This window comes from Furipterus horrens, unplaced genomic scaffold (genome assembly GCF_987537825.1).
Source record: "Furipterus horrens unplaced genomic scaffold, mFurHor1.1.pri manual_scaffold_3, whole genome shotgun sequence".
NCBI lineage: Eukaryota > Metazoa > Chordata > Mammalia > Chiroptera > Furipteridae > Furipterus > Furipterus horrens.
Window position 1 is genome coordinate 28624782 of NW_028327173.1, and position 18859 is coordinate 28643640.

General features: G+C 38.7%; 1 protein-coding gene across 2 annotated transcripts in view; it reads left to right on the forward strand.

The window, feature by feature from the left end:
• CCDC30 (coiled-coil domain containing 30) overlaps positions 1 to 18859 on the forward strand; it is an 81559-nt gene that overhangs the window by 59073 nt on the left and 3627 nt on the right. For both annotated transcript variants that reach the window (XM_090269236.1, XM_090269235.1), the window contains 5 exons: positions 214 to 368; positions 4002 to 4164; positions 10069 to 10181; positions 14277 to 14418; positions 17836 to 17972. In XM_090269236.1, coding sequence (XP_090125362.1) covers positions 214 to 368; positions 4002 to 4164; positions 10069 to 10181; positions 14277 to 14418; positions 17836 to 17972 — 710 coding nt within the window. The remainder of the gene's footprint in view (positions 1 to 213; positions 369 to 4001; positions 4165 to 10068; positions 10182 to 14276; positions 14419 to 17835; positions 17973 to 18859) is intronic.

The following is an 18859-nucleotide window of genomic DNA, read 5'->3' on the forward strand; positions in this document are numbered from 1 at the left end:
TTTTAAAATTAAATCTAGCCACATTCTTTACTGTAGATCAGGTATGTGTGGCAGCATTATGGTGTTGCTATTTATATGGTATTTCCCTAATTGAAAAATAGATCAAAAGAGAGGGAAATTGGGACAACTGTAACAGCATAATCAATAAACTATAATTAAAGAAATAGGTCGCACTCTTCTTAAATTTTTATTTGCAAACTTTTTTTATTCAAGATTTTGGATCTACAGCAGAAATTAGAACATGCTCGTAAAGTCTGTCTCACAGATGCTTGTATTTTGGAAAAGAAGCAACTAGAGGAAAGGATAAAAGAAGCCATAGAAAATGAAACTAAAATAAAGCAACAATATCAGGAAGAGCAACAGAAGAGGTAAGAGAAGCAAAGATGTCAGTTTCCCGTGGGCTAACTCTGGCTGAGTTTACCAGCAGTGTCAATTTACCTATGTGTTTCCTCTGTACCCCCACTGAAGTGAACTCACACACGTTTAATACATCTCACTTATCATAAGAACCTAGAAGGGTAGAGAAAATTTTTCCCTCCCTGACAGTAAGTGATGATCCCTCTTTATTTCTGATATTAGTAACTTATATCTTCTGTTTCCTGGCTAGCCTGGTTGGAGGTTAATTCATTTTATTGATCTTTTCAAAGAATCTGCTTTAGTTTCATGGTTTCTCTATTGTTTTCCTGTTTTTTAATTTCATGGACTTCTGCTCTGATTTTTATTATTTCTCTTATTTAGGCTTAAATTGGTCTCTTTCTCTAGTTTTCCTAAGGTAGAAGCTTAGATTATTGATTTTCTGTCTTTCTTATTTTATAATATTTGCATTCAATGCTATAAGTTTCCCCCTAAGCACTGTTTTTACTGCATCTCACAAATTTTGTAAGTTGTATTTTCATTTTCATTAGTTCAAAATATTTTTTAATTTCTTGAGATGTCTTTTTTGACAAATGAATATTTTTAGAACTATGTTTAATCTCTAAATAATCTGGGATTTTCCAGCTCTTTTTCTGTTACTGATTTATAATCTCATAGTATTTTTTTAAACAGATGAATAGCATCCTGTTACATAGGTCTATCATTATTTATGTAAAATGTTTTTAAGGCATTTTTGCTTTTATAATTAATGCTATTATAAAATAGAAAGAGTTCATCCACCCAGCACTAACAGAGCCAAACACTAAACACCAAGAATTGAAGTAGAAGAAACATTGGCTATTTTACTATAAATGGCACTGCCCTGGAGAATGGGAAACTAATGCTCAAAAGCTTGAACTCCTTGATGGCACGTATGTTACAGATTATATAGGGCCAAATACAAGACACCGTGGATTTGGGGCTCAGGGTTGTGTTGGGAACTCATTAGTTGGAGGTGAAGAATGGGTAATACGTCATTTCTTCAGGACTGCTCTGGTGTCCTTTTGTCTGGTTTCCTGGAAAAGTAGCCAGAAGTTTATTCCACCTTAGGGCTGACGAGTTGAAACATAACTTAGGTCAAGATAGCATCTTTAGCTTAACAGAAACCCATACCTTGTGATCCTTAGGAAAGGCTTGGCCATTGTTTCTGGCTGCCTCTGGAGGTTAATCACTAGTAAGGCTAAGGCTTCCAGGGCATGCTGTGAAGAAACTGAATAGAGTGCTGGGGCTACATATAAAATAGAAATCATACAATCAGGACCCTCAGTTTCACTACAAAGAATATCGTTCTACATAAGACTTTGCAACGGCAATGAAATGTGTTATACTAAGTGAAGTTGAGAATGCTGTGATAGCACATAATAAGGACGTCTAATCTGGTCTGTAGAGCTCAAGAAAGCCTTCCTCAAAGAAAGCTACTTAAGCTGAGAGTGAAGCAGTGGTATGGGAAAGCTAAGTACAGAATATTAGGCAAAGGAAGGCCTGGAAGAGGAAGATAGGGAAAAAGTTGGAGTTGCAGAGGAGGAATAAGTATGGAAGATGACTTGTTTCAGGAAGTGAAAAAAAAGTCATTTTGCCTGGAACAAAATGTTTGTGGGTACAGGGGGTGGCAAGAAAATGAAGCTAGAAAGGTAAGCTAAAATGAGGCTAGTAGCTAACAAGTCATATTTAAGAGTTTGAACTTGAGCTTAAAAGTAATGGGGAACCACTAAGGATTTTAAGCAGAGGGAGTGATATGATTAGATTGTGATTTCGAGAGAACATTACTTGCTATGTTTAGGATGGATTGAAAGAGGTTAAGGCTATCACAGAGACAGGGAGTCTCATCAATCTACTGAATTCCTCATTTTATTCACTGGCAGAACTGGTTTGTTCTTTCATTGTTCAAGCTCTACGTATAATATAGAAATTAATTTCTAACATATGTATGAGTTGCTTTTTAAGTTTTGGCTTTCTACTCTTCAACCCCAGTTTCTAACTCCTAAATTTTACTGAAGAGTACTCAAAATTCTTTAATTCTAGCAGATTAAAACTTCCCTTTCAGCTACAAGACTTGTCTCTTAGTCTGATCTTTTTATCAGAAATTCAGAATGGAACAAAAAAAGAAGAAATAGTGATAGCAAGGAGTTGCTCACATATATAAAGAGTTAAATGAAATAAGAGTTGAAAAGGGAGATGTTGGTGCAGTGGTGAATGTGAATGGTAGAAGGTAAGTTACAACAGTCCTCTGAAAGCTCGCGCTTCACTTCCAGAAACATGAGAAGAACTAGAAATCAAGAGATCTAAGCCCTATGTTTCAAATATAAATCTTTCCCAATAATCCATTGATTACTGAAAAAAATTAAGTGAGAGAGAGCAAAGTTATTTGTCCAATATCAGTATTTTAGTGACCTAGCATGCAGGTGAGTATTTTGTCCACCAGTGTTATTATAGCATTATCATCATCATAATTTGTCTTCATAAATCTTCTAATTCTGAAATCCTTGTCTGAGATGCTCAGAAACTCTATGAACTAGTTTGATGAGATTCCCTCTGAAGGAGTTACGTATTTATGATCCCTTTGGAAGAGGGTGAATTTTCTCATGTTAAAAAACAAAATTCGTCCTGGCTGTTGTGGCTCAGTGGATTGAGCACCAACCTGTGAACCAAAAGGTCACTGATTCGATTCCTAGTCAGGGCACATGCCCAGGTTGCAGGTTGGGTCCCCAGTTGGGGACGTGTGAGAGGAGAGGCAACTAATCTATGTTTCTTTCCCTCTCTTTCTCCCTCCGTTCCCCCTTCTCTCTCTAAAAAATAATTAAATTTTTTAAAAAAAGTCAACTGAGTAAATTGGAGGACCTAATTGGCTTTAGTCAACAGTTCATGAGTTGGGCACTATCCCATCTAGCAAAGATAAAAGAGGTCCAATGAGCTGTACAAAATGGAAGGCTCTTATAGACAGAAGGGGCTTGGGGGGAAAGGAAGTTTCTAACAAATAGTGGTGTATTTTAGGCAAGGTCACCACTCTTTGGGTCAGTGTGGGGAGTCTGTCAAGCAGATTACCTCACTAGTGCTGACCAGGTAGTTCCAGATTGACTGATTAAACATCACATTCCTGGGTGAGGCAAAAACCACTTATGCCTGATTTGCTGATATTAACATGTGTGTATTAGTACTGATGGTGTTTGTAACTAACAACCCCATATTGAACCAAGAAGATCAAGGGACTCGACTTGTAAAGCAATGAGGAAGAGGAGAAGGAATACTCGATTCAGGATTAGAGCCCTATCTTCATCTTGTTCTAGATCTGTGACCTTGAGCAGGTTAATTAAAACTCTCTGCCACAGCTTCTCCTGTGAAATAAGAGAAGTTATTTCTTCTTCATAGGGTTGTTTTGAGAGAAAGAGAGGGAGAGAGAGGAGAGGGAGAGAGAAAAGTTTCTGTCACAGAGGATGTTCCCTGTGTTGGTCCCATTATTTTATGGACACATAACCCACCTCACTGAACCAAAAAAACTCTGTGATGATATAACAATTTTATCTCAAAGAGTTTTATTTGCAAAGTTTTGAAATTCACAGTGTGATTTAATGTATATTAATTTCCCTCAGGAACCTCCAAGATCAGAATATAAATGAGCTACAAAAGAAAGTGATAATCTTGCAGGATAAAGAGAATTTACTGGAAATGACCAATTCTCAGCAACAATACAGAATTCAGCAACAAGAGGCCCAACTTAAACAACTGGAAAATGAAAAAAGAAAATCTGATGAGGTAAGAAAGTAAATGGACATGCTTCTCAGTTTTCCAGTTCCCATAAAACAATAGCTAATACTTACTGAGTGCCTAGTACTTTACCCATTAGTTTCACCAGGGTTCCGTCAGGAAAGTAGAATTTACTCTCGGTGTTTCAAGCAAGAAGAGATTTAACACAGGGAATAAGATGCTTATAACACTATTGGAAGGGAGAGTTAACGGTAAGTAGAGGTCAGAAAGAACTGCTGCTAGCTTTTATTTTTTATTTCTTAAGATTTTATTTATTTATTCTTAGAGAGAGGGGAAGGGAGAGGGAAAGAGAGGGAGAGAAACATCAGTGTGTGGTTGCCTCTTGTGCACTCCCAACTGGGGACCTGGCCTGCAACCCAGGCATGCGCCCTGACTGGGAATCGAACCAGCAACCCTATGGTACGCAGGCTGGTGCTCAATCCATTGAGCCACACCAGCCAGGACCTGCTGGCTTTCAATAAATGCAGAAATTCAGAAATCACTAGAGCCAACTCCTGCAGCAGCAAATGGGGAATTTACAGGAACTCTTCGTGAAGTCCTTACGAAGGTCTCATCTGCTGGCTCTGCATTCATCTACCTGCTAGTGTTAAAGGAGAGCAACGCCTTTCCTTTCACCATGTTTTCCAAACTATGTACAAGTGCCTCTGATTTGCAGAAATTAAACTGGAACTCTGCTGCCAAGGGAGTATGGAAAATAAAGTTTTCAGAATTCTAGCTTTGCAGCACAGAGGAGAGCTTAGAAAAGTAGAGTCCTATTGAGCAACAGCACAGTCCACTCTTATGTAGTTAAAATCCACACAAACCATTTACTCATATTTGAATAAAATAATAAATAACAAAAGCAATATTATGCTTCCACCTATATAATACACTGTTGCTCATATAAATGAAGACACACTTAACTTCTCAAGGTTTCATGAGTATTTGTGATCATTTGAGGATCATGTTATTTAGTTTTTTTAAATCTCACCTGAGGACCTTTTTTCATCGCTTTTTAAGGGGAGAGAGGAACATCAATAGGAGAGAGAAACATTAATTGGTACCTCCTGTATGTGCCTGGACAGGGAATCAAACCCACAACCTAGGTGTGTGCCCTGACCAGGAATCAAACCCACAGCCTTTTGGCTATGGGCCAGTGCTCCAACCAACTAAGCCAAACTGGCCAGGGCTGGGGGTAATGTTAATTGCTGCTTTTTCAGTCTGATCCACATGGACACACTGTAACTTTAAAACTTAATTATAAAGTTAACTATCAATAGTACAATAATACACATTTTGCCATTCCCAAATGTGTGAGAAGCCGTTCCCACTTCCATCTCTTGTTTCCTTTCCATGTATTTTGCCTGTAAGAGAAATGGCATCATATACTATTAATAACTGGTTAAAAGTTTATATATCATGTGCCCTGGCCAGGTGGGTGAGTTGATTGGAGCATTGTCCCATGCACCAAAAGGTTGCAGGTTTGATTCTCAGTCAGAGCATATACCTAGGTTGTAGGTTCCATCCCCACTAGGGGCACATACAGGAGGCAACCAATGTTTCTCACATTAATGTTTCTTTCACTCCCCGCCCCCCTTCTCTGTCTCTCTAAAATAAATTTTCTAAAAAAACATATCCTCGAGTGAGTATTAAAAAAAAGAAGTTTATGCATCATGTTATAGGAATCACCTAACCCCAAAAGATGTCACCTAGCCAGCATCATAACACTGTCTTCTATAGGTCTTTCCACTCTTGTCAGGTTAGTATTTTCTGGATGATGGGATATACGGTAAGACCAATGACATATATATGGGCCTTTGTTTCATTTAATCTTACTGCAAAATGATATTCTTGGTCAGAAGCAATGTTGAGTGGTAAGACCATAGATAATGGTTCTGGCAAAAGCATTATGGACAAAGTAAATCCACCTCTAAAGTGAGCATCTACTTCTTTGAGGACAAATTGTTGTTCTTTTCATGATGGAAGGGGTCCGGCATAATAAGTCTGCCTATAATAAACACTTAGTGGATGGTTCCATAACAGTTGCTCAACATAGGTCATTGCTTTTGTCAGATTGAGTGGGTTAGTTCTGGTGACCCCTTGTAAAATATATTCCTGCCACCATGTACTTTGTACATGAGCCCACTGAGCAAGCAAACAGGTGCTGATAAAAGAGGCTGACATCTAGAGAATGTATCTTTTTTTTCACCTGATTGTTGAGAGTCACCTCTTCTGTGGATGCCCTCTGGTGAGCAAAAACACGTAAAAGTGTTATCACAATCTAGGCCTGCACTACCCAATATTGTGTCAACTAGCCACACGTGGTTATTTAAATTTAAATTAATTAGAATTAAAAATTAAAAATTCAGCTCCTGAGACACACTAACTACATCTCAGGTGCTCAATAGCAATATATGTGAGGTAGTGACTATCATACTATATTGGAGAGTCCAGATATAGAACATTTCCATCCTTGCAAAAAATTCTGTTGGACAGCATTTGTAGTTCTAGGCCCCTTTCCTAGCCCTCTTTTTCAACAGTTCTCTAATATTATTCTTCCCAAATTCCTGACCATCTGGCCAAACTATTAGAAACTTCCTGTGAATTAATATAGATCCATGCCTCTGGCCATCTCTCTTTCCAGGCAAAGTGAACACAAGCTTTGCTCACTGAGATTTCCCTCCCCACTGTTCTTAAGGGCCACCCCACAGGAGGGCTAGGATGCTGCAGCTTCCCTATTTCAAATGGTTGTAGCATATCGTACAGAACCATATGTAAACCAGGCCTGAATATATGCTTCCTCAGTTCACTGGTCATAGGGAACTCCCCACAAGGCCATAGGATGGGTTGGAAGAGGTGATAAGGTAGTCAAAGTTAGTACCACTTGCGCATGCAACTTTGTGCCTTCAGGACCTAATCAGGTTCTGTATCTTAGGTAGCATTTCCACTTGAGGATGGAGTACTACTGCACATGCCCAACTTCATGATTTAGTGAATAATATAATGCCTAGTTTCAGGAAGGGCAGCTCATGTTACTTGATCATTTTATTTCTCGTGGCTAAGTATTCAGTCTGCACCAGGGCCAAGTTATAAGCAGGGACCTTCCTTAAAAGATGAATAGTTCTTGTGGGAGGAGGAGTGGTTCTGCTCCCAAATCCTAAGGTTAAACTATCTCACTAATGCTTGCCAAAGCCTCCATATAGTGTCCTCATCTACCAGCAAAACTTGGAGAATCTTTGGATTTGCTGGGTCATAAAGCCCAGGTGGCAAAGCAGTTTCCACTGCAGCCTGGCACAGCTGCAGCTCTTGTCTTGCTTTAGATGCCACCCAAAACTTACAGCCTTGATAAATGAGTGGAAGGAGCAAATACAGTATAGGTTGATTGTAGAATCTGAAGAGGCACTCCAAACACTTGGCCTTTACTACCATCAATAGCCTCACTCCTCAAGTCAGAAAGCCAATGTGGAGAATCTGCTATTGCAGATGGTCTGTTCTGACTATGCATTCAAGAATTGGAGAAATAACCACTGGGCGGGGTGGGGATTTACAAATCCAGCAGAGCCAATGAATCAGCACAATCATACTCTTAAGACACACTGTAAATTTAAACTCCATTTTTCACCTTACTTCATTACGCCCCCACTCTGAATTGTGAACATCCATGGCATTTTGGGTCCCAAATATTAGTGCTGACTCAGGAGCACTGCACTGTAATTCCACAAATGTCATCTAATTCCCTTCCTCAAATGCCCAATCACCTTGAAAAAGGCCACAGGTCTCTTTGAGGAAGGCTTGGGAGAAGATTACATACTTGTACCACACACTGTATCACAGGATTTTCCTGAAGACAACCTTGCATTTCCATCATTCAAGGGACTCTGGTCTCTGAACTGGCTCAGGTCTGGGGATTGAGTAAGAGGCCATTACTCTATATTGTCATTCAAACTGGGCCTCTGTTTACCAGACTCAGGAGAATTTTTCTTTTTTTATTTTCTTCCTTCCTTCCTTCCTTCCTTCCTTCCTTCCTTCCTTCCTTCCTTCCTTCCTTCCTTCCTTCCTTTCTTCCTTCCTTCCTTCCTTCCTCCCTTCCTTATCCCCCACTCTCATTTCTCTTTCTTTCTCTCTCCTTTCTCTCTTTCTCTCCCTCTCTCTCCCCCTCCCTCCCTCCCTTCCTCTCCTTCATTTCCTTCCTTACACAATTCAAATAAGACTTTAAAAGATTGTTAATCTATTTCAGTCCTAAAATCATTGTAAGCAATTAACCACAAGCAAAGGTTGCTACAAGTCAAACCATTTAGTTATATCTCTGGCCCTATTGTCTAATAACAGTAACAGTGCCTGCTCAGGGGTTAAATATTGCCACTTGACCTCTGATACTCTGTATTACCATTATCTCCATTAAAATCAAGGATCTCTTTTAATGTTGATACCTACTACCATCATCCTTAGTAGGATAGCATTATAAGAGCATGTCAAGAAATATATCTGCTTAAGCCTTTGGATTTCTTCCTCTTCTTATGTCAAAACAGTGTAGCATCTTAATGTCATTTAACATAGACCATTGTTGAGTCCAGATTTCCTCAATCAACCAGCAAACTATTGAAGTCACTTTAGATATCCAAGTTAAACACATGACATCCTGAATCCCTAGTAAGTGCATCCATATCAATAAATTCAGCCTAGTCAACATTATATTCCTTTCTTTGTAGTATAACACCCTACAAATATATTCTTAACATACATTCCTCAGGTTTCTGCTAATTTGAGTTGGCAAAATCTCTTAATTTTTTCAGTATGGTAGTCCTTCCAAATCAGTCCCTATACTCAACCCCTCTTCCCCAGAGTGTGATAGGATCTGAGTCTAGTTATAGGATGGGAGGCAATGAATAGTAGCGCAGAGGTGGGTCTTGAGAATGATAGGCATCCTTTTACAGGATAACTGCTTTAGTGCCTCAATAGAGAGCCCAAGGCAACAGTGGTTAATCTCCTGAGAGCAGAGAAAGGATTATTTAGGCAGATAAGAAAGGCTCAGTAGAATTTGGAGGGACGGGGTGCTCAGAGTCTTTGGAATCCTGTCAGATGTACTCATTCCCAATTCTCGGATTTACCTGCATCCCCAAACAACGCATTATTTTTCACATAAGAGAAGCTATGAAGCCAACTTGTGCTGTAATTCTGCAGCCTGCTTGATGAAATTTGGGATTGGTTTTTGGATACATTGACCTGCTGCCTATAAGAGAGAAGAGGTTTTTCAGAGCACCCATAGAGGCTCTCTGAGTCACTGACTGTGCATTGTTCCAATAATTCAATCCCCAAGTTGGACATTATCTCCTTGGAAGCTCATTCACATGGTGAGATGTGGCTAACCCATCCCAAACTTCTTGTATTTCTCAATTCTGCAATAGTATTATTTTACGAATCATGTGGTCTCCTAAAGTACTTCATCACAGGCAACTCTAAGTTACAATTTAATCAACTCTTATGTCATAGATACCTAGTACTAGTGACAAGATCATACTGCATTTAAATTTAAACTGGTCAGATAACCAATCTTGAGCTTCCCGTCTTTGAGAACCTGTTCACTGGAGTCATTTCTAGAACTAGATAGTGTATTAACCAGGATTAGGTCAGGAAAAGAGCTTTCACTTTACGTACTTCAAGCAGAAGACTTTTTATGTAGGATAGTAAATGCTTACAAAACCACTGGAAAGGCTGGTAAAGCAAAAGTCAAGGAAAAGAGCTGCTAGCTTGCAGGAAATCTGGAAGAGCAGCAATCATAGGAAGCTACTATGGTGTCAGAAACAGGAGCCACTTTAAACCTTTTCAGCAGAAAGACTTTGGCAATTTACATTCCATCAGTGTCATACCTTTATTCAGCATGGAATATTCTCATTTAAAAAAAATGTCTTTCAGTATCTGAAGAGCAACCAGGAATTGTCAGAGAAGGTGTCTGGTTTGCAGCAAGAGAAGGAAGCTCTACGTAAAGAATATGGGAAATATTTGAAGCAGTTTCATGTCCATATGAGGTAAACAAGAACAAGTTCTCTTTAGAAGGGAAATTCTTGCTTTTCCCCAAATACGCTCTTCTCACTTGCTTTCAGCTCCCCACCTCCACCTCACTACTTTCCTCAGCCTGGACCACCCTCTCCTCATTTCAACTCATATTTCTTAGACTAGTGGTCACCTTCTCTAAGAAGCCTTTCTTGACACCACCAGCCCAGGCTGGGAGAAGTGTTCGTTCTGTGTGTCCCTATCTCCCTCTGTACATGCCTCTCTGAACCTATTTAAGAACTTGCCATGTTGTTTTGAAATAATGTGATTTACTACCTGTGTTCCTCACCATGCTGTAGGCTTTTCAGGGGCATAAGCCACAGTCTCACTCACCTTTTTATCCATAGTCCCTGGTACCTAGAAGCTGTGCGACAGAAATTTGTGTTCCTGAACTTCCTGCTCTTTCATTCCATTTCCTGGTCATTGTTCCACCTTATTCCTCACACTCTCCTCCTCTCTGGAATGTAGCACAGTAGTTCAGCTATGGCCTCTGGAGCCATACTGGCTGGGTACAAATCTTGGCTCTGCTGGAAACTAAAAACTGTGCGGCCTTGAATGAATAATATAAACTCTCTGTGTCTGAGGTCCCTCATCTTTAAAGTGTGCAAAATAACAGTACTTACAAAGTTGCTGTGAGAATTAAATGAATAAATATATAATATATAATATATAATTCTGATATATGAGCATGTCAGGTCAATATCAGTCTCCAAAGGTCAAATTGCATTTGGTTTTTAGGGAGTTACATTTTCTAATTCATTTCACAGATAATGAAACAGCAGTGCAAATTTTTTAATACAAAAAACTTACCCAGAATCCATCCCAGGTTCACTCCTTGTTCTCTGTCAATAAACATAGTTTCATAGTATTTAATTTTAATGTCATAGCTTAGATATAATTTTATATTCTCTTACTCTATTTTCATAAGCATTGTGCTTTGTTGCTACAGTCTTTGGATTTGCTTATTTTTATAAAACATAATATTTCATAAAGTTGATACACCTTTGCACTAACAGTGCTAGTTAAACTGGGTTAGATTGCTAACAAAGACTAACAGAGCCCCAGTGACAATGCTTACAGATGTACAGTTCATGGCAGGAGAAGGACACAACATGGTAACAGAATGAGGGTCAGGATGTACATCAGAGCCCATGGCTGTCTTACAGCAGGCAATCCAGAGCAGTTAGACAGGAGCCCCAGAGGCCCTCCCTATGTAAGGGCTATGCCTGGACGCACCTCCTCTCTTGGGTCAAGAACCACAGATGTGCTCTAAACACCTCACAAACTAGGGAAACCAAAAAGGAATCTCAGCTGAGACTTTTAAAAATATTTTGCCGGCCATGTAAGCATATCTGTGCTGTGTAGCCAGCCTCAAGAGCAGAGCCTTCCAGGGTCTCACTGAGACTAGGTGCACATCATCTATCCCATTGTTATCCATACACAGTGCTGACCAGCTGGTGCAAACTGCCACGAAACGACTTGGACCTGTGTTACAAAGCAACACAGTTGTAATCAGTAGTTTCATTCCTTGACCCGTGGTCAGTGCCAAGCAAGAACTTTAGCAAAACCATTCAGGGCAATTCTAGGCCTGCTGGATGGAGTTAACCCTCACAACACAGTCCTAATTTAGTTAAAAATTATTTACTGGTCTATGATATTTTTATTCAAAATACCACAGGAAAAAAAAAACACATTTTGGTATGTATAGTTTTCATTTTTAAATTTATTTTTATAGAATACATTCCCAGGAGTTGAATTACTGGTCAGAAAGCTGGCACTCGGATTTTAAAATGAATTGACAAACATCCAGAAACATCCTGTCACAATTTTCTGCCATCATTATATAAGAGTAGCAATTTCACCACATCCTCATTAGCACTGGGTGCTGCTATTGATGAGATGTTCCCAATATTCTTTGTTTTAATGGAGGTATAACTTACTTATAATAAATACACAGATTTGAAATGTACAATCTGATGAGTTTCGACAAATGTGTACACTGACACAACCACAACTTCAGTCACGGTACAGAACGTGGCCATTACCCCGTGGTTCTCGTCTACCTTTCTGCAGTTGATCTGTATTTCCTGCTACCCCAGCCTCCCCCAAGGCATTCACTCTTCTGACTCCTGTCTCTCCTACCACGTCATCTAAGTGGAATCATACTGCGTGTAACCTTTTGTGTCTGAACTTCTTTCACTCAACATATGCTATGATTTTTAATGCTCACATAGTCATAAATTACTTAATTGTCATTTTGTTTTGAATTTCTTTGATGGCTGGTTAAACTGAGTATTTCCCATGTTACTTGTCCCTAGCATTTAAGACCGTGGATCCTAGCCCTAGCTGCATATGTCTGGGCTCCAATATAGATTAATGAAATTAGAATCTTCAGATAAGGCCCGGGGATCAATATTCGGCTAAAAGCTCCCATTGTGATTCTGATGTGCACGCAGGGTTGAAAACTACAGCTTAGGAATGAAAATGGGAGGAACTGTCAAAACTCTAGGTTCATTTTTGTTTTCATTCTCCTGCTCCCAGTCCTGACCTTTACAAATAATGCTTATTTTTCCCATGTTTCCCAACCTTCCAGAGGAACAAATTCCTTGCCTCTTTGAAGCAAAAGATAATAGAAAGACCATCTGGGTTTACTTGAACATAAGCAAAAAGCTGTCCCTAAATTTTAGAACATCAGTATTGGACTTCCTCATAGTGCTAGTAGTTAACAAAGCCATGTGTTCTTTGGGCAAGTTGGCCAACAGAACTTCTGACCAAACCAACAGGTGTGCCAAACAGTGAGCCAGAAATGGCAAGGGAAGGCTCTAAGCCCTCACTTACGCTTTATCAACATATTCTTCAGACCATGCATAACATTAGAGGAAGAAGCCTGAACCACAAGCAATAGGAACTAGTTAAGTCAAGTATAATGCACTTGAGCAACATATTACAACTGAAAAAAATGGTGGCTATAAAGGCTTGATAACAGCATGGGAAAATGATTAGGATATAATCAATAAAAAGAACATACAATAAAAATTTTAATGCAGATGAAAGATGCTTCAAAAAGACTAAAATATAAGAATATTATAGTTGTGATCATAGTGAAAGTTGGAATTTTTTTCCAAATTGTCTATGATTTAGCATTTTTCAAAATTTCATTTTTAAGGCTAAATAATATTCCATTGTATGTATATGCCACATTTTGTTTATCTATCTATTCATCAGCTGACAGAAATGTGGGTTGTTTCCACGTTTTAGCTATTGTGAATAGTGCTACTATGAACATTCATATACAAGTTTTTGTGTGGGCATATGTTTTCATTTCTCTTGGAATTTCTCTAGGAGTAGAATTACTGGGTCTTATGGATCTATGTTTTACCATTTGAGGAACTGCTAAGCTTTTTCCAAAGAGGCTGTACCATTTGACATACCCACCAGCAGTGTATGAGGGTTCCAGTCTCTCCACATCCTTGTCAGCACTCATTATTATCTCTTTTTTTATTTTAGCCATCATAGTAGATGTGAAGTTATATCTCACTGTAGTTTTCATTTGCGCTTTGTTAACAGCGAATAATGTTGAACATCTTTTTTTTGTGCTTATTAACAGTAAGTCAGATTTATGTCAGAATCAGAGTAAGAGTCTCGAGCAGAGACCTATATAGCATTGGCATTTAGAAGCCTAGACTCAAGGCAAGGACTGAGAGCAGACCCAGTTATCTGGAAAACAGACAAGATTGAAGTGGGTTATATTACTATACAAGGTTATAGCTAAGAACCAGAAAACTTAAAATTAATGACTGAATCAGTGGAGCAGGGATCAGAAGTCAAGGAGTTTCCAAAATTAAACTTGGTTGCTAAAGCTGTGCTACACCCATCAGCTCAAGACCAAGATAAGCCAGAGACTTGAGTCTGTGGGGATGACTAAAAGCTGGTGTTCTTTAGGAGGTTTTCTCTACCTGGTGCCAGGCCCGGAAAAAGCAAGAAGAGGAAACCCAAGAAAGGTGCATATAGAGGAGGCAAAATAAATTTTCAGTGTTCCAGTATGCCTGTATTTACATTTATTTTTACAGAAACTATAATGAAAAATATCATCATCATAAAATCAAGCTTTGCAGAGTCAAGAATCATTTTATCCATGAAGCAGAGCTACAAAATAAGAGAATTAAACTACTTGAAAATGAAATTGGAGTGCTGCGGCATAAATTAGAAAAGGTGAGAAATAAAAAAGTGAAGAGCTCACTAATGATATTGATGGTCAGGCATTTAAAGAAACCCACTCATTTTAAAAATTTACTTGTGGCCTCTTCATAGCCCACTGTTCATGTCCTTTCTTTGCACCTTTTTTCAATGTGCGTAATTGTTTAAGCCCTGCCACAAAGGATTGAAGACTCATAGTGATACTAAACCCAACTGGACACTGAATATATTCTGCACTGCCAGCTTATAATTAGAGTCTTGCCTTAAGGCGAAAAAATCTTTTCTTAAACACCCTTTAGCAAAGATTTCCAAAATACCATCAGTAACTCATTCTTACTTTTTATAAGCTCTCATTTTGCCTCAAACTTCTGTCAATTTTAAATGATAGTGAATATAGGTGATCCCTATTCCTTTATCAATCCTTTTTTTTTGTTGTTGTTGTTGAACATTAGGAAATTTATTCACTTATTTTACATGTTCCTTAATTGGCAGAACACTTAAAACTTGCTACCTTTAGAAAAATAAATTACAGAATTGATTCTAAAAAGAAGTCCTGCTCAACACCACAGCCTGTGTTCACACTTTCTCTTCCATTCAGTCATGTAGGAATGAGTGAATGACCAGTAGAAAACTTCTTTTTCTAGCAGGAGGCTTTGTATCAAAAGTCATTTGGAGAACTTTTAGCTAAATAAATTATTTTGTAAGCTACGATCTATAATATGGATAATTTTTAAAAAGATTTTTTCTGTGAATTACCATTCACAAAATATCCTGGAATTAGTACTTGATTTCTTATACAGTAATTTTGTTGAAATTTATCAATTCTTAACTAGTGCCCTCAAGCTTATTTCTAAATATCCATGGTTTCTTTATGTCTGCCTTATTGCCATTGTGACTTACTGGTGTGTGTGTCAGGAGGAAATGGAAGAGATCAGTAGAATACAAGGCAGAATGGTGTTGAGATTATTAAACAACATAAATTCAAAATGAAGAGCAACTGACTCCACCAGTAATGTTTTTGCTCCTTGACATCCCTAGCCCATTTCAGAATTTTGAAACTCTGTCCTCACTCCTAAAGTACTCATTTCTATACCCAAGAAATTTTTATACTATCACCACTCTGTGCCAAGAATACCAAAATAATTCATGCCATTTCAGTCCTTCCATGGGCTATTATGGGACTCCAGGTTAAGAATCCCTCGACTATGCACAATGTAGGGAAGTGTGTCTAAATCCAATATGACTAGCATCCTTATAAAAGGAGAAGACACAGACATACACAGGGGAGGAAGGCCATGTGACAGTGGAGGCAAAGATTGGAGTGATGAAGGTATAAGCCAAGGAACACCAAGGACTGCTAGCAACCACCAGCTAGAAGAGGGGCATAGAACAAATTCTCCCTCAGAATCTCCAGAAGAAACTAACTCTACCAACATTTAAAAAAAATTTTTTTTATTGATTTTTTTTTTTTTTTTTAGAGCGAGAAACATTGATTTGTTGTTCCACTTATTTATTCATTCATTGTTCACTGCTTGTATGTGCCCCGACCGGGGATTGAACCTGCAACCTTGGTATATTTCAGCAAGTCTCTAACCAACTGAGCTACCCGGCCAGGGCTGGCATTTTGATTTTAGATTTCTAGCCTCCAAACTGTGAGAAAAATAAATTCCTGTTGTTTTAATCCTCCTAATTTGTAGTAATTTATTATGGCAGCCCTAGGAAATGAATTCATCTACCCAAAGAACCACCAGTCTCCATGAAAGATATTGAAGATCGAAAATAAGCAGAAACTAAGAAAGAGTAATTGGACCTTTTGCTCCCTGCCATTAAGTGTACTCCTTCCTTGTACCTCTTTTTCTTTCTATCTTTTTGTTTTCGAGATATAATTGACATGTAAAATTATATTAATTTCAGTTGTACAACATAATGATTCTATATTTTGTATATATTACAAAATGATCCCCAAATAAGTCAACACCCATGACCATACATGGTTATAATGTCTTTTTTTTTTGTGGTAAGAACTTTTAAAAACTTATTCTCTTAGCAACTTTCAAATATAAAATATAGTATATTAACTATAATCACCACGATGTACATCACATCGCCATGACTTATTTGGAGCTTTGTACCTTTTGACCCCCTTCACCCATTTTGCCCATCCTTCATCCCTTGTCTCTGGAAACCATCATTTGTTCTCTGTATCTGAATATTTGTTTGTTTGTTTGTTTATTTGAGGTTCCACATATATGGGCAGTCTTTTCTGAATACTCTATATTAGTATGTTATTTAAAAGAAAGAAAGAAAATTGCCCCTCTTAACCCTGTGATTCACCCCCTGCCAGAAATCATTCTCCTCCTCCCCCACTCCCTCTCACCATTGGCAGGTGAGGAGCATACACAAAAAGGTGAAAGCAGCCCTGACTGGTGTGGCTCAGTGGATTGAGTGCTGGCTTGTGAACCAAAGGGTTGCTGGTTCAATTCCCAGCCAGGGCACATGCCTGGATCGTGAGCCATGTCCTCAGTTGAGGGTGTGTGAGGGGCAACCCATCTATGTTTCTCTCACACATGTATGTTTCTTTCCCTCTCTCCCTTCCTTTCCCTCTCTCTAAGAATAAATAAATAAAATCATTTAAAAAAAAAGAAAGAAAAAGTGAAAGCACTTGCCTGCTACCATTGACAGATTACTGGTGAAATGAGAAGGAGAATTCAACAATTTTGAGCTTCTAAACTCCTCAACAGCAGTGATATTTACTAATATCTACTGACTCATTATAAGAATGTTAGTCTTTTTCTTTTTCACAAAACACACTCCTTTTATCATTTTAGCTTCACTAGCTATTGTGTTCAGGGGAAATTGCTGGTAGAAAATGAAACACGGTGTCCAGCTAGAAACCATTGCAGCATCATCATTACAAGAATACTGTCAGTGTCTGGCTGAAATGCTTGACCCGCCAAGCCAACTGAAATTCTGACACCAGCTGTCCAGTCAGGGGGCTAAATTCCCATTTTCCTCTCTTTACCTTAAAAAAGACTATAACTGCGAAGCACATGAAAATGTATTATGTGGAATTTTTTTTCATTATAGAGCTTCAGGGAATTCAGTTGTATTTGTCAGTGATTTGGTGCTTAGGAAGTCTGAATACACATGAGATCATTGGGACCTTACTAGAAGCTGAGTGTACAGATATTTTTAAATGTTAACCCAAAAGAATGAGTAAATAGACAAACGAAGTACATGACGTAAGTAACTAAAATATATAGAAGAACAATCTAGCTGCCAGTGTCAGTAAACAGGTTAAAACAGCTTGGACGACAGGAGAGAAAAAAATAAATAAGGGAAATTTGGCATTGGAGTTATAAACAGGCTGGTATTCTTAAATTTATAATTTCTCCTGCTGTGATAATTAGGGGGTTTTGCTTTTATCCCTAGGAGAAGGTTTTCCAGGACCAGATCATTGCTCAAAATGATAACCTGTTCCTAGAAAATAGAAAACTTCTGGAGCAGCTCATGGAGCAAGAAAAATTGAACGATGACAACAAATGTATAATATCTTCGGTCCAGCACAGGTAGGTAGGTGTAGTCTTGCCAGAGTTGCCAGTGAACTCCAAATGAAATGCTTCTCCCTTAACCAAAGAGATGGTTCCAGAAACTGTCCTTTGAATTTGCGGCCTATCTCATAACTGTTGCTCTGCCATCTGCTGTTTTCAGCAGTTCATACAAGTGGCAGAAGTTGTGAAATTAGAGAGAAAACTATGGAGAAGGTGGGCTGGCCGTTTGGGCAGGCTCTCCCCTGATGGCATTGCCTGCCTGAGGACCTGACTGGGTTCATGCTGGCCTGTTACTGGGTGTGTTGACATTCATTTTTATCATTTTATACCTATGGAATCAAGGTAGACCAAGAGAGAGTCAGGTTCACATAGGGACTTAAATTCACAAAACCCACATGATACCAATGAATTAATTTGTAAGGAGAAATATTCCCAGCAGATAACAATTCACACATCAGCCAGCCCAAGCATTATCTCTTCTATAGGAAACTTTAATTAAAATCAAAAGTTTTCTCAGAGCACAGAATTAGAATAAAGAGAGTGGGCTGATTTTAACAGTATTATCAATAATACCTGTAGTAATTAGCACTTTTTTGAGCACTTAATATATGCTAGGCACTGTTCTAAACTCTCTGTGTACATTCATTTAATTTTCATACCAATCCCAGGCAAGAGACACTATTATAGACCTATTTTATGGGTGAGAAGCTGAGGTGCAGATTGGTTAGGGAACTCACTCAGCCTAGTCAGTGTCACGGCAGCACATGAACCTCAGCAGCCTGGACCCCACGGCACTGCAGTCTGGGTAGAGATCGGCCAAGCCGACTGGGACTTTTCCTTTCTGCTGATTTAGGTACATGCTCCTCTGGGCAGGCCTGGAGGATCTCTGATGATCTTTTACCATC